This window comes from Meleagris gallopavo, chromosome 19 (assembly GCF_000146605.3).
Source record: "Meleagris gallopavo isolate NT-WF06-2002-E0010 breed Aviagen turkey brand Nicholas breeding stock chromosome 19, Turkey_5.1, whole genome shotgun sequence".
NCBI classification, from domain to species: Eukaryota; Metazoa; Chordata; class Aves; order Galliformes; family Phasianidae; genus Meleagris; species Meleagris gallopavo.
In genome coordinates, this window is record NC_015029.2 from 4,390,552 (window position 1) to 4,416,246 (window position 25,695).

The 25,695-nt window shown below is 39.0% G+C and overlaps 1 protein-coding gene across 7 annotated transcripts in view; it reads right to left on the reverse strand.

Moving 5' to 3' along the window:
* CDK5RAP2 (CDK5 regulatory subunit associated protein 2) overlaps positions 1 to 25,695 on the reverse strand; it is a 73,022-nt gene that overhangs the window by 7,453 nt on the left and 39,874 nt on the right. For 5 of the 7 annotated variants that reach the window (XM_031556168.1, XM_031556169.1, XM_031556171.1 and 2 more), the window contains 15 exons: positions 25,096 to 25,286; positions 22,648 to 23,110; positions 19,112 to 19,379; positions 17,662 to 17,772; positions 14,988 to 15,582; positions 12,901 to 13,133; positions 11,323 to 11,371; positions 10,187 to 10,374; positions 8,908 to 9,033; positions 4,618 to 4,734; positions 3,034 to 3,223; positions 2,697 to 2,818; positions 1,376 to 1,624; positions 374 to 469; positions 42 to 289 (listed from right to left, as the gene is read on the reverse strand). In XM_031556168.1, the coding sequence (XP_031412028.1) occupies positions 42 to 289; positions 374 to 469; positions 1,376 to 1,624; positions 2,697 to 2,818; positions 3,034 to 3,223; positions 4,618 to 4,734; positions 8,908 to 9,033; positions 10,187 to 10,374; positions 11,323 to 11,371; positions 12,901 to 13,133; positions 14,988 to 15,582; positions 17,662 to 17,772; positions 19,112 to 19,379; positions 22,648 to 23,110; positions 25,096 to 25,286 (3,246 nt within the window). The remainder of the gene's footprint in view (positions 1 to 41; positions 290 to 373; positions 470 to 1,375; positions 1,625 to 2,696; positions 2,819 to 3,033; positions 3,224 to 4,617; positions 4,735 to 8,907; positions 9,034 to 10,186; positions 10,375 to 11,322; positions 11,372 to 12,900; positions 13,134 to 14,987; positions 15,583 to 17,661; positions 17,773 to 19,111; positions 19,380 to 22,647; positions 23,111 to 25,095; positions 25,287 to 25,695) is intronic. The other 2 variants (XM_003211223.4, XM_031556170.1) reach the window with 2 other exon arrangements.

The window sequence follows — 25,695 nt, forward strand, 5'->3', positions numbered from 1 at the left end:
CTGGCAAAATCCAGCACTTTCTACCAGCTTTCACTGCTTACCTTTATTCCAGGCTCCTGCAGCTTCGTACCAGCGACCTCTCTTAAAGTAACCTCCATTTCTCCCAAAACCTGTTGCCCTTCTGCAATCTGCTTCCGGAGAGCGTTGTAATCCTCAATCAAACCAAGGACGTGGCGCCCATTTTTGTCTGCCCACATCCGATGCCCAGGAACGAGCCGAGGGGTACATGATGTACCAGAAGATGAGGTACTGCAGCAGTCTAAGTCATCTTTAGAGGCAGAGTGTGTACCTGGCACAGAAAAACAGTATCGATTTTTTTTATCCTTACACATAATTACATGAGACTTCTTTCAAACATGCACATATAGGGTACCTGTGGATGTACCTGTTTGTGGCAGTGAAAAGCCATGTCCGTGCTTCTGCAGCTCACACATGTTTCTGCTGGCAGCAGGGCATTTGCAAAGATTTTCTATACATCAAAAGGGAATAAGGAAGAGCGTATCAATAGGAGTTAACACACATTAAAAAATCGTCCTGGGTCAACTTCTGTTCCTCTTTTCTACAAGAAGTAGGGAAATACAGTGAATTTTTTTGTGCTCAGGCTGAGCATCTTCCATCCTTCACCCACACTCATTATTTTTGGCATCTACCCAAAGCTGAAGATACCTCCCAGACTCAAGATGTGGCTACAGTATAGCCTGATGAAGATATTTTAATCAGCTCCATAGGGATGACACTCTCCAAAGCTACACCATACATAAGGTCAGATCTTGCATATACAAGCAGTGGGAAGGGAGACTTCACGCTGTATGTATGGAAAGCTGCAGAGCACTTCAGCAGCAAGAAAGACCATTCTTGTGCCCTGTTCATCCATACTGGGGCCATAACCCAAAATGCAGCAATAAGAATAGATTTTCCCTGATTTGCTGCAACAATATCACTTAACAGTGATCGAAATAAAGGTAAAATATTTCCCAAGAGCATAAAGGGGAAATCTGATTTATACAAAGACCATTTAGTGAACTTATTGATCCTTCCTGAGTCAACCACAGCAAATGCTGTAGAAGTCTGCATTAAAATAAGAACCCTCCAGTAAGCAAAATTTCTGGCACTTTAACACAGCCATCCTTCCATCCCAGACATTTTCCACAAATACTTTTCTTGAATGAAAAAGAAGTGACAGCTGGAGCCTGTAAGACAGCACAGTGTGCATTTCATCACCCCGTGCACTAATAGCTCTAGCAGGAAAGGGATTTGAAAGGCTGATGGGCAGTTCCCAAACTGTAGAGTCGGTGTTGAATAAAGTTTTAAGAGTATCTTTAAAAAAGCAAGGAACAGGTTCTACAGTGGAACAAAAGCACTTGTGGCACAGTACCGTTCATTCCTGCATAATGCTGAGATTCTTGTTTGAAAAGATAATTGATATTCACAGCTGACACTGATCCCATTTCCTCCTTCTTTTCTTTTGAAAGTTGCTCCTCTAATTTTTCGTGCAAAGTCTTGTTTGTCTCTATGCTTCTTTCAAGCTGTACTCGCAAACTCTGTATTTCAGTCAGCAGTTCATGTAAGTCAACTGGATTATTCTGATCTTTTCGAAATTCTTCTGATGCATCACATCTGGGATCTGAAACGATTGGAAAGAAACACTTAACATCTTTCACAATTAAAATAATATCAGCCATTATCAGAATGCTGAACAAGTAAATTATAGCTAGTTTTATCCTCAATATTAAGAATTAACTACAAACGGCACTGAGATAATGGTTTGACAAAGCATGTCTTAATTGCTTTTGCTCTCAAAAGATCTGAAGAGCTGAAAATTATTTTGTACTTTGTCCATAAAAGCTAATAAGTCTCATACCAACAGCAAAAATATAATAGTAAGAAAATGAAGATTTACAAAATTTGAAGTGCAATAAAGCACAGTCTGGGGGGAAAAAGAAGTAATGGGTAATCTTGGAGTACGAGGAGGGATAGAGGACAACTGAGAGTTTAATTTTACACACTGCAGAGAAAAAGAAAACAGTGATCACCTGGCAACCAGCAACAAATCTGAACCTCAAAAAAGAAAGGCTGCATTCATCTTTCATAGAAGGGGGTTGGTACACAAAAAATTTCACGTGTTCTCTAATGCTGAAATCAAACTGTTCTCCAGATAGTGGAAAGGATTCAAGTGGCATGAGGTGGTGCTGCTGCTCTCTAATTACATTGCCAGTTCTGCAAGGAAACGTACTTCTATCCCTGAGCCAACAGGGGCTTAATGTCTAACACCAAGAGGGCTGTTCTGTAGTTAGGCATGAAATAGAGTAACAGCAGGGCACATTACTTAATGTTGGAAGAAGAGAAAAGCTGACTTTCACAAGAACTTCCAATGGGAAATTTGCTGGATCCTGTATGCTGTACTGACCAGCATTCTGCTTTTTTACCTAACCATGCTACCCCTTCTTTGGTGCCATATCTTCCATAAAAGGTGGAAAGCAACCTGGACATGCCTGGCCAGAGCATAAGCACACCTTGCAGCTATACTTCCCAAGTAAAAAGCAACATTTTATCATCAGGTTGTTGCTTCTGCTTTTGCAAAGCAAACCCAAGCAAAAACAAAGCAGTAGTGACTGAGCCCAACTGTCTTTTGACAAGATCACATCCAGGGAGAGAAGGGCTGCAAGAGCCAAGGGTAAAGAAATAACAGTTTATACCTGCCCTCTTCCTCCTTGCTTCCTCCAGCTTTTCATAAACTTTGATCTCAGTTCGGAGCGACTGCAGTAACTTCTCATTCTCAGAGAGCTGATGCTGCTTTACATTCATTTCTGTTTGCAACCTGTTAAGATCCAATAAATCACTCAGTTAATAGTTGAATTCTTACCCTTTATTTCAAAATCCAGAATCCAATCCTCCTTCCTCAACAATTCCTCCGTTGCCTTTTGAATGCATCTGTGAACCTGATTAATGTTAATGGCTATGGCTAAACACATCCACATCACATTGACAATTTTCTTCTCTAAATGCATGTCTAAATGTGGACAGAATCTATACCTGTTTAATTCATTACGACTGCTGTAAATTTCACATGTCAGATATCTGGTTTCATCCTCCTTTTTGCCAATTTGTTTTTGCAACCTTTCATTTTCTTTCTTGATGCATTCATAATCCTCGTGAAGATGTTCAATGATTGCATTCTTTTTAGAAAGAGATTCTCTTAGCTTTTCATTTTCCTTTTGTTTATCTGAAAGAAGAAACACGTGGTGTTTGTATTGCCTATAACACATTAAAAGCTTTTCAACAGAATCAGCTTTCTTAGAGACTGACAGAAAATAGCAGCTGCTCTTGTGAGTTTTAGGATTTCGCTTTTTCAATTGTCAAATGATTTTTTGCTATATATATTTCCTGTGACAATACAACATTTAATCCCTAAGACTTGCAAGAGGTTCCATAAGAGGGCTCAATAAAAACCTGTGTACAGCCTCCTTTGCCAGATGCCCCACGTCTTGGAACTGATCAGAAGGAAAGGATTCAAAAACTAGTGGCAGCGATTTCCCAAAGAAGGCACACTAACTTCGATAATCCTCCCAAAATAACTTTTTTTAGTTGTTAGGAAGAAAAAAAAAAAATTAATAGGGTTGCTTCTGGGAGTTGCATCCATTCCATCTTGTCCCACAGAAATCCCTTCATTCTATCCTTTCCAGTCTTATCCATCTGCCAACTTTATCACAGCTGTCCTCCCTTCCTTGGTACAACAATTCCCCAGGACAAAGAACTGTTGGTAGGGACAAATGAGTGCTGCAGCCAGAGAACTCTACAGGGACACTACGTCACCCTAAGTGAACCAGCATTAGAAAAGGAAGAGGCAAGTTTGGCAAGGTAACACAAGGCAGAGTCATTCCAACTCCCAACAGTTAGAAAATCATTCCTTCACCTTCAGTAGCCATGCTGAAAGCACATGCAAATGGTAATACCCACGTGCTGCTGACAACAAGCACCTTCAGCCTTCCACTACTAACAGGATAAGCTAAGATTGGACCCAAGATGAAAGCAAGCAAGAGGTATGTAGGCAGCTTTCCTCCGGGAACAAAAGGAAAAGCAGCTCACAACTCTGGAGACATGGGTATTATTTTAAAACTCAAGGGCAGCAATGCGTTATTCATCGCAGTTCTTAATATAAAAAAGAAACACTGGTATTATCAGATCATATTGTCAGATGTAGAAACAAACAAAAGCTGTAATATTTTAACAAACAGTGCATTTTAAACACAAGCTGTAAGAGGCACCAAAATGAGGTCTTAAGAACACAGAGATGGGGAAAAAAGGATTACGAAAATGGAAATAAAAGGCACAGAAGAAAGAGGGGAAAGGACATATAAAAAGAATGGTATATAAAAAGAAGAAGAATGAAAAAATGAAAGCACACATCAAATGGAAAATGCTACGAATAAAGAGAAAGGAGCATTACTGCTTCACTTTTATCATTGTTAACCCCAGTGTGAGTGCTTGTGGCTGAGCACAGAATTTCAGGTGTGGGAAGAACAGTGAAGGCAATTGAATGGACTGTAAATACTTCCTTGTTTTCTGATTTGGAATGAGTTGCAGCCTACTTCTGTAAAGCACAGTTTTACGTTTTACCTCTGGATCCTTTTGCCAGCATTGCATTCAGAACTTGATTTTGCTTTCTCAGGAAATGTACTTCAGAAGTGAGAGAATTATGCTGCTCTGAGCCATGGATAAAATTGTTTGCAGAACCTATAAATATGTACATAAAAGATGATTTATGAGTCATCTCTAGGTCATTAAAGATTAAACTTTCCAGACAAGAACAATTTTTAAAATTGCAGAAAAACATGTTATGAAAGGTATTTATCCCCTATGTGTTTTGAAGGTTATCCTTACAAACTGAAAGACAGTTCAGGTTAATGCCAAGGAACCTAAAGCTCTGCATCACAAGTACCTCTCGTCGCTGGGCAGCCATTACCCAAATTGCAAAATTATCTCTGCTAGTCTTTAACTATCAGCCAAGAACGCACCAGGACAAAAAGCAGCAGTATTTTGTGACATTGCTATTTTAAAATAATGCAAACTGTACCAAGGTTTACCTGTATTTCTGTATTGCTCTGTTCATGCAAACCATTGCAGAGGACAGCTAGCTTTTACAGATTAATTAACAATGGCTAACGAAGGAAGTAATGTGCTGTTAATACGTATGATGCCACGTCAGTCCAGAGCGTAAGGCTGGAGTCACCACCCTTCCCTCCAGTTACAAACTGAGAACCCATTTATGATGGCAGGGATGAAGACTCATACCTCTTTATGTCAGATATGTAAGGTTTATATAGCTGAGCCTGATCACCTTGGGCTTCCATCAGTGGTTATGGGGAGGCACAGGAACCCCCAGAGAGGGACACATCCTCTGCACATCCCTCTGGGGAGGAAATGCATCTCCTCCAAAGGGAGGAACTTCTTGCCAGTGCCTCCAAGAGGGGCTGTGTGTGACTGGAATGTCTGACTGTTAGAAACTCAGGGTTGGTGAATCCTACTCTGAAGGTCTCACATGAATGTGAGTGTTAAATCGTGTATCCACATCAGATAAACTCCAGCCTAGGTAATCCTCACAACGCACTGCATTTACACTACTCATCCCACACTGATGTGTACAGTACACCTTGAAAACTGCCATATTCCATTTTCAAGGCAGCTGCCTTGCAAACACAAGTCAAGTCACTGTTATTGCCCTCTATAACCTATTTGTAGTCAGTAAAACACTTCAGAACCCACTGGAATTAACATTACCACTAAAAGTATTTTTCAGTTGATTGGTTACCCCAGCATCTACTATGCTTTAGTGCTCGAGATAACTGCATGAGTGTCAACTGTTTGGTTAATAGAGAAATAACCAGCTGGCAGAAGAATTAGTGGGATGTATGAGGAGGATGCCTTTCAGCTCTGGCAATTCAATTCAATTGGATGTGCTGCACTTCCTCTGAATAATCTCATTTTATTGTAATCCCAACTGAAGCTTTTACCAACTACCTAACTGCGGTGTAGTGTGCCATGATATGCACCTCTTGTCATTACTGAAAGACTCACAGGCTCTAGAAGCTCAGCACTAATGGCATTTTACTATCTATATGTTAAAGAGTTGAGGTAGCTACGTGAACTCAAAAGGCTTTTTCCTTTCAGATTTTAACAAAGCAATTCAACTTCAAGTGGCAAACCTTGATGGTCTCATCTTGATTCTAATTTATTGCCCATCACCCAGCTTTATCCTATTTGAAAAGTGATGCTATCACAATCCGACTGAAAAGCTTTAGAATATAACTATTAGTTATCTTACATAATAAGGGATAATGCAGAGCCAGTGGTAATAAGGCCACAATCCTGCAATTTGACCTACTACTGAGACTACTGCTTCTGTGCAGAGCCCTGCTGACAACAATTATGCTCTCCATAGATGCAAAGGTCCATCCAGCCAGAGTACAGTGAAGCATCGGGGCCTGCAATTGGGATGCACTTGAGTTTCCATTATGTTATGTGCTGGGCACTACGTGTGAGCACTCAGAAAGCGTGCCTTGAAAGTTTCAAAGAAGCACTGGCTGAAAGACAGGCGCTACAGAACATCACAGCAAAGAGGAAGGGAAGAAACACTCGTTCCCAGTGAAAGCAAAATAAAGGCAAAACAAAGCTGAAGTCTGAGGACAGACATTAGTTGCTTATGGGTTAAAAAAAAAAGGAAACAAAAACCCCATTTAATGTTAACTGCTGTTATTAACATTTGAAACATAGGAAACTCAAAATTAAACCTTTGATTTTATTTTGATGCCTAACATTTGAAATGATTGAAGCAATTATTTCAGTTCTACTTGCACTGCAAATCTCAGCTCTGTAGTAATGATGCAGTCATTACCAGCACCGTGCATCAGTTATAGAATGGTGGAAACCCAGAGGCACTCAAATGCTTTGAAAATCAACTTATTAAAAATAGCATGGCAAAAAAAGCAGGCAGGTGTGTGTGCATACATAGATACAACATCTATCAAGTAGACAAGAAAAATTCTGTGTTAAATTTCTTTGAACATATAACTCAATATCAAGCAAATTTAAGAGGCTCTCATCAGCAATTAAGTTATGTTACAACTTGGTTTCGATTTTTAAAAGAAAACAGACGAAGGATATTAAGTTAAAACTAAAAACTGTTTTGAATAATTATGACTCAAAGCTAAAATCTCCTTCAGCTCCACTTGGGAACTTGTTTTTACACTGAAAGTTAAAACATAAAATAACAAAAGCCCACAAAACAAACCCCATCTATTATGAAAATAAGTAGCATCATTACTAGAAGAGGAGATATCTGAGAACATGAAAGAGATCTTCAGAACTGAGAGGATCAGGAAGAGCAGAAAGAACACCATAACAAAAAAGAACAGCTGTAACACACAGTTGTTTTTTCTTTTCTTTTTGAAGATTTTCCTCCGTGCATTGCTAGGTGCACCAAGGCAACAAGAAGACAGACATAAAGCATAAGACAGTTTATAAAGAAAATATACTTTCACTGCATTAATGGATGCCCTTGCCAGAATCTTTATGAAGCTGTAACAGAGCTGGAAGTGTTTCAGTGTGGTTATTTCAAGAGAACGGTGTGCCTTTCCAGCACTGTAAATACTTCATGTATGAAATGGATGCTTTTTTATACTCCATTCCAGCAGTGTAAATTATTCCTGAAAGCAGGCTGCCAGTTGTAGGCAGTATCCATTTAAACAACAACAGAAACAGATCACAGGGATGATGTAAAACATAATGAATCTAATGTCAATATTAGTGAAACTGAGTTAGAGGAGAGCAAAGATGTATTCATTGCCTGCTTCCACTCTGAGTAATGTTACATATTAATCGATTGTCCTATAGGGAAAAACGTGGGAAGGAGAACAAGAAAAGAGCAAGATGTGGGAAGGTATGTCTGGGGCTGTGTGCTAGGAAATGGTCCTTAGTGAGGGCCTGGCCACCATCTTGTGAAAAGTTTTAAATGCACCACTGAGCTGAGTTTTCAGAGGTGCTGAATACTACCAAGAAAGAGCAGTAATTCTGAATTTGCATGTTTATTTTTAGTATTTTTCATCCACTGCTTTATATTAGAGTTTGGAATGAAAACTCACTCTATGTTAAAATTTCCATCGGTTTGACAGGTACTTCTCATTACAAACTCACAATGTCATTTTGTGTAGAACACATTTATCATAGTAATCAATTCAGATGACAGGCTGAACAACAAGGCCTAGGCTCTGTGCTCTGCTGTGGCTATTTGTCCTTTATGTACACAAAGCTGGCTTCAGAGCAGTCAGAGAGCTGCACAGGAGGCATCTCCAGCAGTGCTGTCTATGGGGCACTGACCACCCTGAGCACACAGGGAGGAGAGGTATGAGAGCTAATTCCACAGCACTCCTCCTTTGTACCAATAGCAGCAATGTAATTTAGAGCAAATAGCCTCCTCTTTTCAAACTGGGCTTGGGCCCAATTGAAATTATGTTAAAATTGACTTCCTCACTTGCAACTGCCCCTGGCTGGACATGGCAGAGGATTAAGAGGGTGACATCCTAACATCCAAAACCATTGTAACAATAATGATGTCCTAAAGGCAGAAGGAAGCGGGCTGTTCGCTGATAACAGAACTAGAAGGTCATTCAATTTTCTGGGTGAAATTCAACCACAGTAACATCAAATGGCAGAAAACAACCTGGTAGCACTTCTGTCCTGTTCTCTTAGCAACACTTGCAACTGCAGGCTCTGTGGTGTATCCGCATCCCACAGAAGCTCTGTGCAGCTGTCCTGCTTCAAGCCATGGAGTTAAGGTTAGGATTAGGCATTTGCTCCCCCAGGCTTCAGGCAGAAGAGGTGGATTTAAGTTATCAGCAGATAAATTCTTACCTTGATCTAGCTCTTTGTCTGTTACTTGTCTCTCAAGCTGCTTCCTCAGTCTCTCATTGTTTTTTATGGAATATTCTAAACGTTGTCTCAGGATTCGAATTTCGTTCATGTACTCCATTAATAACTCTGCATAAACCAAGAGATCACTTCTTAGTTAGAAGAAATTTTCTTATTTGGACCACTTCTTATTTAGAGTAAATGACTGTATTCCTTTCCACTGAGCACTCCTGTCAAATCTAATGTGTGTTAACGTCAAAAAACGACACAGAACCATTCAGAATGTTACACACTAACTGTCTCCACAACAGGTATTCTCCATTTGGGCCCAAACCACATATGTCCTGAGAACCACTCTAAATGTTAACAGTGGTCCAGTTTTCAGGCTTTTTAAACATCATCTGCCTAAAAAACTGTAGCAGATGGACATAACATCTAGTTAGCACATTCCCTACATTCAGACATGAATCCAAAGCTCTGCAATACAGCCAAACATTCAGACTAAACACATAAGAGTACACATTCTTCCTTATAACAATAGGAAGCTTACTGGAGTAATTCAGATATAAATTTGACTTTGGCTCACACAATGCGTACCTCAATAAATAAATCTGCTCTATCAAGTTTCATTACTTTACCTGTTCCTTCTTGCTTTGCCATTCCACAATTTTTCTTCCACTGACTGTAAGTTTCAGCTTTACCCAGGAACTTATCTGTTTTAGCTGTCACTCTCTTATTTGCCAGTTTATCCATGTCATACACTCCTGGTTTACTCTGCAATATTTTTCTCCTGCACACTACGTGCTATCTCAGCTATTAAATTTTCATTGCTGCCTGTAACAAACTACTGCAAGCACCGCTCGTGCTCAGTGAAACTACCCAGGTCAAACATGACACCGCTTATTAATTATGCAGCACTTACAATTCTCAAGGAAACACAACACTGGCTTTTATAAAATTAGAAAATCTTTCTTTTTCAGTGCAATAATCTCTTGACAATTGTCTATTTTCCCTCATAACTTGTCTATTTAAAGACCGTCTGGAGTACTGTAAAAGATGATAGTCTAAAACAACAAAGACAAAATATCGTAGTTAATTTTGTTTCAAACAGGAGGTAGTTCAAATCGTTGTCATCTCTGTATGCCTTATTACTGAAATTGCAATGATTATGCAAGATACTGGAAAGCTGAAGCAGACAAACATTCTTCATTATTTCTTAATTAGTTCCCTCGTGTCTTATTTATCGCGTTTTCCCCAATATCTTCATTGGGAAGATTATTACCTGGGGGAAATTTGCTTGGCAGAAGCGCCAGTGTGGCATGCTGTCCTTCTCCTAGGTCATGTCTGTGCTCTGGTGATCCAAGAGATGACTTCTCTGACAAATCAAAATCAGACAGGCTATGAAGAGCAGATGGTACAGGTGATTCATCCTTAAGCTCCTCATACATTGTGGCATTCTTCTCATTTTCCCTTTTGAGACAGGCAACATGTTTTAAAATATAAGAATTATTCTATTATTTTGGGAGCAGCAAAAGACAGCATGGTATCATGTTTACAGGACAAAGGTAAAGCAAGTGATTTTAGGTGACTAAGCATTACAGAGCACTGTGTTAGCTGCACGAATCAAGATTGAAATCCAAACCTCACTGAAGTCAACAACCAATGAATCTGAAGCCCAGTGCTCACACTGCAGCACTAGGTGGTCACCTCTGTGCTAAGGGGACCTCAGACTGCCTTCAATAGGAAGCTGAGAACTTCTGTAGCACAGAAGAACCCCAGGCTGGCAGAAACCCAACATATGCAGCCAACACCTGCTCTCTTCACCTTCACCCTTATGCTGCTTTCTTCAGCAGAATGGTGTTTTGAGAATGAAATACAACAGAACTGTATACTGGTGCTCCTGAGACAGCACCAGGATCACACAACCAGAAAAGCTACCCTTTAACACCCAAATATAAGACACAGTGGTGTCTTATAGCACAACAGTGAACATTTTGTTTCTTCGTAAAAGGGAAAACCCTGATAACACAATGCCTCAGTAATTAAACCATGCATTGGTGAAACACTGGCACAAGTTGGTGGCAGATGCCCTGTCCCTGAAGACATTCAAGGTGAGGCCACACCAGGCCCTGAGCACCCTGAGCAAGATGCAGATGTCTCTGCTTGATGCAGGAAGGTGGACCTTTAATGATCCCTTCCAAATGATTCTATGATTATTGCTGAGAAGTAGAGAAAAAAAACCTAAGCTTGTTTTCTGTGAATATTTTACTAACAAAATGTATATTACTGAAACAGGCAACATAAAAAAAGTCCCCTCCAAGAAGTAAGACAGTTAGGTTGGGCTGCAAAACATGGAGCATCCTTACCAACTTTGGTCAAACAACAATATATTTAAATAACACTGAATTGCACTCTTACCTTTGAGCTAATTCATAAAGTATGGTAACTTCTGCACCTACTGACTCTCCTGCAAAGCAAAAGTATCTGATTAAAGAGAGAGACTGAGAATAATGTTTGCTTCTCCTCCATCTCAAGCTATTCAAACACAGAATGGTAAATTAATGGGAATTTAGAGAAGCCAGCAGATTCTCAACACACTGTGCATTCATGTCAAATATGTACGTGAGAAAAACTACTTATAACACAGCAACAAAAGTTTCTGAGTTCAAAAAACGACCAAGGAAGGACTGAGCAACATATGTGCCAGATTTTACAGTCTTAGCGTTTTAGTTAGCAGACAGAGATGAAATATCCTGCTAGATGACAAAAGGATTAGGGGTACACGTCACTACTACTTCAATAAAAATTACACAAGAACCATTCCAGCTCACTTGGATGTTGGCCATCTGGAGCCAGGCTAACAAGCTGTCCTTACTAAAGGAGCACACACAGGGCTCTGCCTGCAGCACTCTCAGTGGCACAGTGTGTAAGCACACACACAGCTCAGTGCTAGAGACCTGGGCTCAGACACTAATTTGAATTAGGAAATAAGAACTGTGTCGTGTCACCTTGGCTCAGCACAGTGCAAAATTTTTGTGCAATTAAGCAAAAGCGGCAGGCAAGAGTTGCACAGCTCAGATTTCAGGGGAATGAACTGAAGGTCAGGATGGAAATGCAGAGACAGACGGCTGTTTATGCACCTTCTTTACAGTCAGTTCCTAGTAAGCTGGATGTTCTTTATTGCCCTACAAACATCATTTTATTTTACAGTGTGATTCAGTGCAATAGCATTGTGTTAGGTACACTGAATTGTCTCAGTTGTCAGTGGCTTTTCATAGTATATAGGATACCATCTGTTGGCTTGGTAGTTTTTTTTTTTGATTTTTTTTTTTTATTTTTTTAAGACCTTTAATGTTTATTCACTGCACACTCTTTGTATTTTTAATGCAAGGAATCTCTGTTGCCACCAAAAATCACTGAAGACACTCAATCTTTTATCACACTGCTATGACACACTGCCCATTAATACCTTTTTCTCATATACAGCTCCCTTCTATGAGCCATCACAAACTGCAAAATGCTGCAACTATCTTTGAAGAAAGACAGAATACAGATAATTGCATGGCTGGGAGCTGAACGTTCCCAAACAAAGGGATCTTCCAGAAGCAATGTCAAAAAGATATAGGAGGTCTGGGTCCCTTTTTTTAGGGCAATTCAAGTGCTTGGCTGAAGATGTTTGTTTTGCAGCTGACATCTGCAGAAGCTCTACCAGCTGGGTGAGAAACAGCCCCATTTGCAATGATAGGACTGAAATTAAAATTTTAATAAACTACAACCACTGGGTTTTGAGCAGTTTAAAATACTCTAAGACAACTCAAAATGGAAGGTGCCAATACAGAGGGCAACTGCAGCGGGAAAACCCAGGCTTTTTGGGTCTTCCAAGCCAGTCCATCACATCACACATTCAGAAGCAATCACGAAGAAAGTAAGGGTTTCATTTCCACACACAACTCTACACGAACGCACTTCAAACGAGCACAAAGCTTTGCTACTTACCATACAGGAGTTTCCTTTCCAGCTTTTCAAACAACAGCACGCTTTGATTCAGCTGCTCACGGAAGCCTTCAGCAACGTAATAATCTACATCGCTGGCTTGAAGCAGTTCCTCAAAAGCCTTAATAAGGCTCGTCAGATGCTGATGGTAAGTGACACAGCCACAGCGGATCTCTTTAATTTGGTGGTGTTGAATGGAAAGCTCTTGAGCTTGTGAATGAACTAATGAATCGTATCTGAGGGAATGAAATTATCTTTGAAAGTAATTTTCTGAGCGTAAATAACATTTAAATATAAATAAAAAGTGAATTAAATTTATATTTCTAAGCTATAATTTTATGGGACTCGATTTTCTTTTAAAATGCTTTTATGGCCACAATGACAAACGCTTTGTCTCTAAGTGCTGAGTTTTGTATCTGTGGGCATAACTGGTGGTTACTGTCCCTCACTTAACTGCTTCATTTTTAAGATGTGCAGAAACTACAATGAACTGCTTTGTCTGCCTGAAAGTAACACAGATAGCATGGAAGGTGCCAAAATAAATAATACAGAACACACTAAGAGAATGTTAAAAAAAAATATACTTATTTTTTCCTGTTATTATTTTTTACTCAGTATGGAAACTTTCTATACTGGCCACCAGGAGGACATTTGACTTTCATCCAGTTTGATGAATTCCACACGTCTCTGCATGCCTATTACATGACCATGGCAAGCACTGCAGTGTTCAAACTCTTCTCCACAACCTAGGATCTACGTATCAGTTCAGAACAGTTGAATTTATTCTGCACTTGTGAATACAGACATCTCCTTTAATTGCAACTATCTGTAGTACAGATGCACTCCCCTTTATGGAATCAAACATCAGCGAAGGGAGTGGATCTGAAAAAAAGCAGGGAGTCAAAGAATAGAGGGCATAAACAAGATTTATGATGGTGTGGGTTGTTATGGCATTTTTATTGTCATTTGTATAGGGAGAGATACATAATTCATTTTGGGGTCTGTCATTTGTGACTCATGTAGTTGTTCTGCACAGTGGCCATAAAAACCTCACAGAGATCTGTACCATCCCATTCCTTAATTCACAGTTACATCTCCCTCTGTAATATGAAAGAGGCGTACCTTCAAGAAATGTAAATTTATACATACTGTGTATTAAGACTGTATTTTATGACAGCAATACTAGAAAGATAGACAATTGTCCACGTTGCTGGTTGCTCACTGTTTCCAAATATTTCTACCCAAGCATTCCAAAGAAAGCCAACAGGATGAATACCTTTCCTTGTAATACTTCCTGTTATTCTATCAGCCCTCCAGAAATTAATGACACTACAGTCAGGGAAAAAAAGGTTTGGTCTTAGGAGCCCACATTTTACGTCTGTGATTTGTATACATGCTATCAGAGATGCTGCCCCTAGTCCTTCCATATGAAAAACAGGACTGATGCTTCCCAGCCTCCCATAAATGATTTTCTAGCTTACAAGTTTCTGCCATAAAATTTCATTCATTCATTTCAATATATATATACTTCTACATCCTTCAAAGAAGGCACTACAGCACACAACTGCAAAATAAATTATAACTAGAGTCTCAAATTCTTATTTTACACATAAAGTCTGGTCACACAAACAGAAGGGTTTGCATAAACATGTCAGCCAGTTTCCCAGGGAAGTGCTTGTAGCTCAGTGGGACCTTCCATTTTCTTAAACATGTCAACTGACAAAAACAACCTCTGAGTGACGTAAGGTCATCCCACCTCATAGAGTAACCAAGGATGTCTGAGTTTGCTCAGGTGAGGATATTTCACTGCAGAGCTGTGGGCCTGAGGCGTGGAAAGAGATCCATAGCATCCCTACTGCAGACAGCATGAGCTTTTCAGTAGTTCTGCACTAAGAAATATTATAGTATTGAAGTAACTAAGTAACAACTAAGTATTTTGTACTTCAAGACATCTCTTAATTAAATGCTTCACTTCTTTTATATTATATTAGTGAAATTTATTAGTGCAACACAGTTGTATGTGAATAAAATCTATCACTTGGTAGTGCTGTTTAGAAAAAGGAACCTGAAGCAGTAACAACATTACTCACTTGGATGGTGATGTGTCGCTCAGTTTGTTTTGAAGACAATACACTTCATCAGGATGCATATCTGCAACCAGCTCTTTTTTGAGGTCCATCTCATTAGCTGAGAGTATTTCCTTAAAGTTTTGTGCTGGCCACAAGGTTTGTGCTTTTGAAGACTGTGAATTTCTATTTTCTGTGTGAATCTCATAATCCTTCAGCTGATGTAAACCAGAAAATGGTTTGATTTCCTGCATAGTTGTATCTTGTACAAAATGTCCTTCCCCAGGCAAAGCTGCATCACTCAGAACTGCACTGGAAACACCACTCAATAAAAGCTGGTCAGAGGTCTGTAAATGAAATACGAACATTTTGTACTTTTCAAGTTCAGACTGCATACTCTTAATTCTTTGTTTCAGTTCTTCTGTATCATCTACGACTTCACAGTCATCAAGTGCATCTGTGCTGGTTACACTCAATTTGAGAGAACGAAGACACTTGGAACCTGAATGTGCTGTGGCTGAGTCAATGTCCTCATGTTCCACCGAATAAAGCTCTTCATTTATTTCTTTTAATGAATGCTGGATATTCGCATCGCTAATGTCATGATGATTTTCCATTTCTGAAAAACAGGAGGCTCGTGTGTGAATATTAATATTTATTTATCTAACATTCTGTTCTTAACAGCACTAGAACGAATTCATTTACTTCTATAATGACTGAATAAAAATGCAGAATAATTACGAACTGCACCACACTTGTTTTGGCCCTTTCACCTCTTCCTGTGATTTGCCCATTAATTCAACTTGAACATCAAATACTGCAAACTCCTTCTCAGCTGTCAAATAACCAGTTCTGAAAATAAATCCACTTTCTTTTCCCAAAAGACTGAAAAGTACTTTTGGTACATTCACTTCTGAATCAGAGACACTGACGAAGGCCACTTCTGTCCAGCCAAAGGGCTGAGAACTTCAGACATAAGGCACTGAGGTTTAAAAGCTGACTCCGTGACCTTACATGTGTCTTCTAAAACTTCTAATTATATATTCTTTTTCTTCTCACTTCAAAATCTATGTAAAACCATTTGGAGGAAAAAGTTGGTGGAATTTTAAAAAGACTATTAACAAAATAGTAAAATTTGAAAAAGAGTCTTTAATAACTTCTTTTTTAAAATGTGTTCAAAACAAAATTCATTAAAATGTTCACTGCTAATGGTTTTACCAGCACTTATTTGGCATTCACAGCACATCTCTTGGTTGTCTTTGCCACTCTAAGTAATGAAATCAACGCAGACTCAGAGCAATAAAAGTTATATATATTGCTACATATGCTCTATGTTAATAGTTCTGTGTGTGCTGAGGGCTGTAAGTATCAAAGAAAATGGTATTTTCTGGTTACCAATAAATTAAAGTCTTCCCTTCTATTAATTCTGCAAAAGATCTTAACTACTTAGAAACTCCCTTCTGGGAGTCATTCACTGATGTTGAGTAAGTCTGAAGAGTTCCAAATCCCTTTTCGTGGAGAATGAATGTGAATGCCCAAAATCCGACTCAGGATGGTATGTTTGAGGGGACAGCTGTATGTGAAGTCTTAGGTCAAGCACAAGGATGAGATAATAAGAACAAAATAAGAAAAAATAATGTGAAAAGAGGGGAAAAAAAAAAAAAAAAGGAAGCTAGATTACTGGAATATCAACATATTTGAAATTAAGGGTAGGTGATATTCTCTGCAACACACAGATTGCTGAACACCATTTACATTATTCCAAAGGTAAAAGAATCACAGGACAGAAATGCTTCTCAGAAAGCATTCATGTATGAATTCAAGAATTCATGTATGAATAAGAGATGCAACATGAAGTTCATTTGTTTCTCTTCCTCCTCTTCTACCTGAAAGGCACAATCCTTTGACTTGGTAGTTTGCTTCTGTTGAAAGAGATGCAGAGGGCTGTGGACTGAAGTACCAGATGAACTCAAACTCTGTAAGTCTGATTTGGGGAGTAAATGTTTCTGATTAGAATATGGCCTATAGCTTTTAATGAAACACTGTCCATTAAGAACTAAGATGTCCTATGTGTGTATGTGTGTCCATGCTCACAGAGCATGAACCTGCAGACTGGCAGGCTTCAAGGACTCTTACGAATAAAAATAGTGATGTGATCAAAATTGACTAATTCCTCTGCATCTTGCAAACAACAGGTTAACCACGTTATTCAAGCCTCTCCATAAATGACTGATACACACTAATAAGCCTATTTACATTTTCATTGAATGATTTCATTAGGTTTCAAACTAGTTGAATGCCTTCAAATAATTCAAACAAGCAAAATTCTATCATTCGACTGCTTCATTCCAATAGTTTTTAACTAGATGCAGAAGCATAAATATATATAAATATATATATTTAATACAGAACAGTGTTGAGAAGCAAGGACATTAACAGCAGAGATCAGGGTTAGGCACACAACTCACTGTTTTTACTGGTATCCAGATTGTGAATTCCTGTGACCCTTCTGAAAACATAACCCTTAGAAAACTAACTTGGATTCTTAGAGCAATTCATCCATACTAGCAAAGTAAGCAAGATTTAGAACTCACAAACAATGACAAAGGAGACAGTTACCTGCAGCAAATTACAATATTGCAAAACTTAGCAGAAAACAGAGTTTCATTTTTTTTCTTATCCCTTAAAAATGCTCTACCTTGACAGTTCTGCTGATTTCTGTACACCACATATTCCTTCTTGCCCCCTGTATCGGCATCCTGCGATTCAACCTGGGCCCCAAAGCTGCCTGCTTTGCTGAATGAGTCACCTGGAGAGCAGCAGAGTAGGGAACAGAAGGCAGTAAGTGAATGGGAAAAAAAAAAAGCCACCCACAAATCTAAACCTGATTATCTCACAAATCAGAACTGGAAAATCACGAAAGGAATTACTCCTGAAAACCTAATACAAATATTATTGGTGGCATGCAATGGTTTTCACAGTTTTTAAAGCACTTGACTGAATTACAAGAATAACTACTGAAGAATGTCCAAAGCATCTTAACAATGAATAAAAATGAAGATTTGTAAGTCCCATTTGTAACATAAGTGCTAATCAATTTTTAGTGCATTTTCAAATGTTTCATGTTAAACCCAGAGAAAGGCTAAGGGCTGTGTCTACTGCTCCCCTGCAATCTTCCATTGCTCCCAGTCTCAGAATTACTGTCTGTAGTACAACCATTATCCTCTATAGGATAAAGAAACTGGAATGCAAAGGAAATCTCAGCACTGCAGCATTCATTTCAGGACCAGTCCATAAGCACTTTCCCTCTCAGAATTCTCCACAGAATTTGCATCTATCAAAATGAAATGCTACAGTCTTATCAACTTCAGCACTAACAATTAAGGCGTGCCATATCTGACCCATCCCACAATGTTATCCTTAATGCAAAGCCTCTCATCTTCTCCTTTTGACAGCAGTTCACTTGGAACTTGATTTAAACTTATTTCCTGCATTTATGTCTTCTCTGTCCCCCAGCTGTCCTTTACATCTCTACCCAGTTCTAACCTTACTGCTAAATGCATTTTTCCTTTACCACTCCAAATCTTTATACAGTACCCATTGTTCTCTGCCTTACAAATTTGTCATACTTTGCTGATGCAGACACTTTGCCAACAAGTGAGTTTAAATTAACCCAGCCACGCTGGAAACTGACACGGCTGACTTGACTGATCAGTGGAATATTGGAAAAACATATTTACACAGCATAAACAAACACAGTGTTTTTATATTCTCCTGTCTCTGTTACAGTTTTCATTAGACTTGGAAGCCCACGCAAGAAATTGCTCATTTACCCGAACACTGACATGTGCACATGTGGGCACCCTGCAAAACTGCCATTTATTCTGCACTTCATGCCACGTATGCATTGTACTTTCTATTCCATGCAAAGCTGTTTTACATTCTAGCAGCAAAAATTCAACTAAAAGAAAAAACCAACAGTGCTTCTCAAGACCTACATACATATAACTCACTACTCAATAAGATCTTAAGTTTAAGCAGCATTTGATGCGTGTAAAAGTGACCTGTTTTCCCCTTCTACAAGGAAAGAATCTACTATTTCAAGCAGCACTGTAATGTCTGCTCTTTAAATACAATTGCTTATTCACCTCTCACTAATGTGCTCTCCTCGGCAGGCTCTTCTTGCAGATCTTCAGTTGCAGACTCGTGCAATAGCAGCTCTCCATTTGCTTGTGCTTGAAGTTGCTTGGTTTGAAGCTCACACGTCTTCAGACCTTCATAGGGTGCTCCGGTGTGATGCCAGAGTTCTGAATCCAACCTGTGCACAGAGGAGCTCACAGGCCAATTCCTTACTGGTCTGGATGATCGTAGCAGAACGGGCAGCCGGGATTTCCTCAGCTGATGAGCAGCATCAGTCTGAAAAGGCATTGAATAAAATAGGTAACAGTCAAGTATGGGAAGTATAAACAAGCATTCCAGGAAAAATAAAGATTTTCCAGCAGTATCAGTCAGCTGTCACATGAAATTGTTTTGAAAATAAGACTGTAATACCCTTGCATGGAAAACAAATATTCAGCGAGAACAAAAAACTTTGTCCCACTGGTTCAGTTTTCTGAGTGAGTGCTGCTAATGCATCCACAGCCACTGGAATGGCTTCCAGTCCATGAAATAAGACAGCAAATTCACCCAAACAAAGGATTTTGGTCAGTAGGTCATTACCCTCGAATTTTTGTGTGTCCTAGGAAAATAGCTTATTACTCAAACTGACTTCTCTGTTACTACCCATTCCAATGATTTGTACCACGTGTCACTGCCAAGCAATTGTTTCCCTCAAAACCTTTTTTTTTTTTGAGGATCTTTCTAATTTTTCCTAAATTCTTGAACATATTTTCCTTTCTTCCTCTGCCTCCATCCAACAGGCCCTACACTTACCTTTGAGCAAATGAACAGAGCTTTGCATCAGCTGCAGAAGAAATGTGTTCTGCCTGAGAGAAATTACTGATGAACGTGAACAGTTTCATCACCCACACACTCTATCATTGCTCTTGCAGGACTCCATCACCTACTGTAACTGACATTCCATCAGTGGAGTTGGGAGGAAAAACTCAATTTCTTAGTGGAGATCACAGCACGTCAGCTGCTCACCTTGTGAAGACTCCACATAAAATAAATGCATCCTTGGTTAAGCCACAGAGCAGAAGATAGCACCATCTCCAGAAGGATAAAAACATGCTATATGTTGATGGAAGTTATAGAATTGTGTGTAATAATAGTAATAAAAATCAATAATAGCACGTTCAAACAGATTTAGTTTATTTTTTTGCTGTTCATTTGCTCCACCAGCATCATCAGGCCTGTAATTTCTTTTACCACCCAACGTATTCTGAAATACCTTTCCACATTCATTTCTTAGCAATTATAGTCTTTACACAATTTAAAATAATAAAAAGCAAGTTCCATTTTCCTAATGACATCCTCAATTCGTTTTGTACGTTCCTGCATACAAATATCATTTGGAAGCCGAAAAATAAAGCCTGTCGAGATGAACTTTTCTAGTTTTACTGAAATGCTCTTAATAGTGTCAAATTATTTCCACCTGTCTCAGGGCTGTTGTACATACACACACATTGCACAGATTACTCTAAGTTCAATTCAGCAGGCTATATGAAATAAAAGCCGTTCAGATATACCAGTGTATTGGATTAAACCAAACAAGAAGAATTTTAACTGTGCTGGGGTTGCAGCTCATCTGGCAAATGATGAATCAAAATAATATGCTAAAATTTAACGAAGACAAGAACTTGAAATATGAGGTTGCAGTGATCAGAGTTGCAGAAAGAACTCTTGGCATTTCTCTCAGAGGGCAGGCAGCTCTCCATTTCCTTCAGAAAGACTGTCCTTTGTTCCTGAGAGGTGACACCAGCAAACCATGTGTCTTTTACATAAATCATCACAAGCAGATCTGCATTAATAGGCCAGCTGGGATCTCCAAGCCCTTCCCCTACCACGCACCCTAACTATTCGTTACCAGCTGCCCTCATCTCTTCAAGTGTTTCTAAAGCCAGCTGCTCCAGGTAGCCCCAAAAGAGACAGACCAGTTTCTTTCTGCCTCCAAAGGACTTGGTCAGAGCAGCCAGAAGATGGAGGCACAACAGTCAGCCTGCCAAACACAGCTGACTAAACGCCCAACACTAACAGTCATAGAACTATCAAATGGGTTGGGTTGAAAGGGACCTTAAAGATCATCCAGTTCCAACTCCCAGCTGTGGGCTGGTTGCTGCATCCTGTCCCCAGCTCAGGCTGCCTGTGGCCCCTTCCAGCCTGGCCTTGGGCATCACCAAGGATGGGGCACCCACTGCTCTGGGCAGCAGTGCCAGGGCCCCACTGCCCTCTGAGTAAAGAATTCCCTGCTAGCATCTAACCTAAACCTTCCCTACAACAGCCTAAGAACATTTTTGTTATCATTATCTTTTCTACCTACTTATTTTTTAAAAGGTAGAAAAATTGCAACCGGGATGGAAAGCTTAAAAGTCTGGGAATGTAACTGAATCTCTGCCAGCAAACAAAGATAGAGTTTGATTATGTGTAAAATGATTAGTGAAACAAGATGTTGTTTTTGTCAGCTGCATACATGGGTTTTGAATTCTAAGAATTCTCCATAGGGTTTCCCAGGGACCAACAATGCATGACAAAATCTGAAAGTCCCAAACCATATGAGTTGCTTACACCAGTACAGACAACACCTCTTGGTTTACAAGCACTCTCTTTTAATGAAATGAAGACAAGGAGAACAAGCCAGAACAAAAATCACCAGCTGTCAGCAACCTCTTGATCACTAAAGTCACAGAAAACATTCTTTGCAGCAGGTGCTACAACATGCTCTATTAGAAGCACACAAAATCAACAAGATTCTTCTTTGCCTCCCTTCCAAGACCTTCAAAGAGTTCTCACCTTAGCCTCTCCACTTGCTACTGAAACAATATGCAGGAACCCTTTAGTAGACATTACCTTGCCCCCCTTTTGTTTGGGATCACAGAATACCTACCTTCAAAAGCCCTGAAAACTTTAGCAGCACAAGCAAACTAAGCCTGTGCACAAAGCAGATCCTGTGCTCTTAATTCCCAAAACAAATACGAAGAACTGACCTCCCAGTTTATAAAACTTTCAAACATCCCTAAGAGAGAGACATGATGGTAAGATGTTCATAAAAGCACAGAAGAAAGATTAGAGTTTGTTGAAATCCACCATTAGTGCTTCACCTGTGTGCTCTGAGATATTACACAAGTCTTCAGTTTTCTAGATCTCACTTGCTAGTTACACTTAATAAACCAGAGGTTATGAACACTCTGGTTCTGCACTTTGAGCATCTATATTGAGATATGAGGAGCACAGAATCAGGCCACTATGCCATAATCTATGTCTCTATCCAACAGCTATCATATTTACTGGTGCCTAGTCCAGTGAGGATTGAAATTCCATTAATTAATGTTCTAAGGCATGCTGAAGTGCACGATGAAAAGCTCCAAACATTAAGAACAATTACCTTACAAATATTTAGTGTACATCTCTTTTTTTAATTTTAAAAATTACACAAAAGCAAAATCTAATATTAGAAATGACACATACTTTTCTCTTTGTACATCTACTCCCTGGGTACTAAAAAGAGAATCTTAAATAAACTTACTTCAGTTGTTCTCCTTGAAAAAAAGCCTCTTTCATGCTGCTCGCTCTTCTTACACACATTTTCCTGCTGAAGTTCTCCTCCTGCATTTAATCTTGAATATTTTGTTTTCCCTTCCGAGGCTCCTTTATTGCCTTCACATTTGAATCTCATGACATTACCCTCGAAAGTCATTGTTTGTGTAGCTGCATCTTTCAGTTCTGCATTCAGCAACTCAATATCCTTATTAATCTGTGGCGTTGCATCTGCATGAAGCTTCTCTTTCCCACCAAAAGTTGATTTTAATTCTGCTTGCTGCTTTAAAAATTTATTGGCCTGCTTGAAATGTTTGAGTTCAGCTCTTAGTTGAATAATCACTTGCCTAAGATCTTCATTCTTTTTCTCTGTGTCTTCACTTGAATGTTCTTGCTCAGTTGTGCTCAGATGATCTAACAGTTCATTTATAGTTTTCATTTCTTCTTGTCTGCTATACTCAGGAAGGGGGAAAGAAAAGGCATGAATTTTGATTTTTATTTAAGCAAACAAGAACACCTTCTAAGAAACACTTTTGCAGCATCTTGACGTACTTGAAATTCCCAGGAGGCTTTATTTTATGCACTAATGAATTACTCACTAATGAACAGAGGTTTTGAAACATTTTCACAGCGTGAATTGTAACACAAATTATCTCATCAACACTTTTCTTCTGTTCATGACCATATATGCTCTACCAGCCCTCCCCTCATCCATGAACAGTTAGTAAACCTCTAGTAACTAAATTAATTGTTTACATAACAGCAATAGAAGAAACAGGAATGTATTCTGAAATGAGTTTACTCTCGGATTTAAATACTTGAAAAATAAAACTCCCACCAAAACACGGGAGGCTCTAGAGGTTGATTTTTTTCTTAAATGGGTCCCTTTGTGCTTTTCTAAAGCTGGAAACGGAGAAAGCAGCCAAAAGCCTGCAGAAACAGCTCACTGCAGACCACCACACTGCCTCACAACCAGTGTCCATTGACAACAGTTTTGAAAACAACATTGAAAATGAAACTGAAGCCAAATAAGAGGCACTTAAGGCATAAGCAAGTCTTCAAATCCTACAGATGATATCACGTGTCCAATAAAAAACAGTTTGTGCCACTAAACATATAAGCTAGGATTTTAAACAACTGCATTTATATAGTTAGCATTTGAAGTGCTACAGACTAACTAGGCTCTTTATGTCTCTGTCTGGTATCTAATGTCATTAGTGAGAATTAAGTTACCCAAAGTACAGGCTCATCATCAGCCAGTCTGGTCATTGATATCTGAACACAGAAAAAATTACCCACTAGAGAGCCAAAGATGACGGCGTCGGAATCACTCATTAGCAGACTTTTAAGTAAAGTTAACAAATAAAACAATGTTATCTGTTCATCTTCTATGAGTAATAAACTCCTCATTTATCACCGACTGGTGCTTTGACAGCCAAGATCATTGGAGCTCTTGGAGAGTTCTGAACAGCAATGTAAAAACACAGAACTGCTTGAGTAAAGTCAGCTGCAGTGCATGCTGAACACAGAATAGGATTTGACTTGTGTAACTCCACAGGAAATTCTGCTACCAGCACTGCTGAGTTCTCAGTATATGGAAGGTCATTCCCATTACTCTGAAAGCACAGCACTGATGGGCACAGGAAGAAAAACTCATTCAATACTGTATATAGTCATAACAACGTGGAAAGAACAAAGAAAGAAAAATGAGAGCGATCTCCAGGAAAGCTGTAATTGAGTTTTCAACCAAAAGATTAAGTGGTTTAAGCATAAAGTGGGAGGGAAAAAACCTAATGAGGGTGTGTTTTTTCTAGACACCTTGTTTGGTATTGTCCAGTTCCTGCATTTCAGCTGGGAATTGCTTGCACTGTAGTATAACACACACACAAATAGGAGATACAGAGGCCACGAAGGGTACCAGTAATGTCTAATCAAAATTAACCCTCCGGTCACTGTAACTCCATTTCCACCATCCATAATTTCTCACTCATATCCCTTCTAAGCAATGTGGATTCACTCCCTTCAGCACACCACCATTTACTGCCCTGTGTTTTCAGCTATTTTAGTATCATTAAAAACAGAACAAAAAATAAATAAATAAAAAGACAAATAGAAAGCAGTAGTATGTATTGTCATCTGAGCCCTTTAGCACTGCTAGTCCCCACTCTGAAAACATTCTTCTGTACAGTAAAGCTCCATATATCAATAACTTTGGGGAGTTTTTTTTCTTGTAATGGTTTTTTCATAAGGATTTCTACTGATAGTATGTTTCCTAATTACTTAATTGCATGATAGACTAAAATGGCTCTGAAGGCGCCTTGCCAATCTCTCAGGTAAATTAGACAGTGCCATTATCTAAATTCACTTTAGCAAAATTACTTTATTCTCTTCTCAAATAGAAATACTGTCAAAAGCAGTGCATCTCTCTCATACTTACGTAGATTCAAGTACAGATGTTCTATTTTCTCTTAAAAGAGATGTGAGCAAGTTCATCTCTTCTGTTTCATGTTCACTCATCCCTATTCTGCCAAAGTGTTTGCCAGTTGTATCATGTTCAAGCTGAGGCTTATTTGGATTCCTATAATGTCTATCTTTGCAGAAACTCTCTGAACAGCCTGATGGAGTTATCTGTTAAAAAATTGCAAATATTTTCTTATTAGATAGGCATGCAATGTTCTATTAAATTAAGGGCTGTAATCTTTTTGTAATCAGGTTTTCTAACTCCTGATGCCCTTTATCTACATTAAGAAGCATCCACAGACATTTCACTGACCAGTTATTAAGTGAAAAACAAATGAACATCTATTTCACATGATTAGTTCATACAGGTCAGTTGTTCAGTAGTAAGTAGACTTCCCTGAAGGTATTTATCTTTGAATAGGTATGAAATTTCTGGAATGCTGCCTGCACATCGCTGCTAGCTTTCTAGTTTTAGTTGATCTTTGAATCATTTGTCTTTACAATATCAAATTCTGTCCTGGGATCACCAGCTGCAAGCTCTGACAGCAAGGACAGGACATATCTTAAACTATTTACA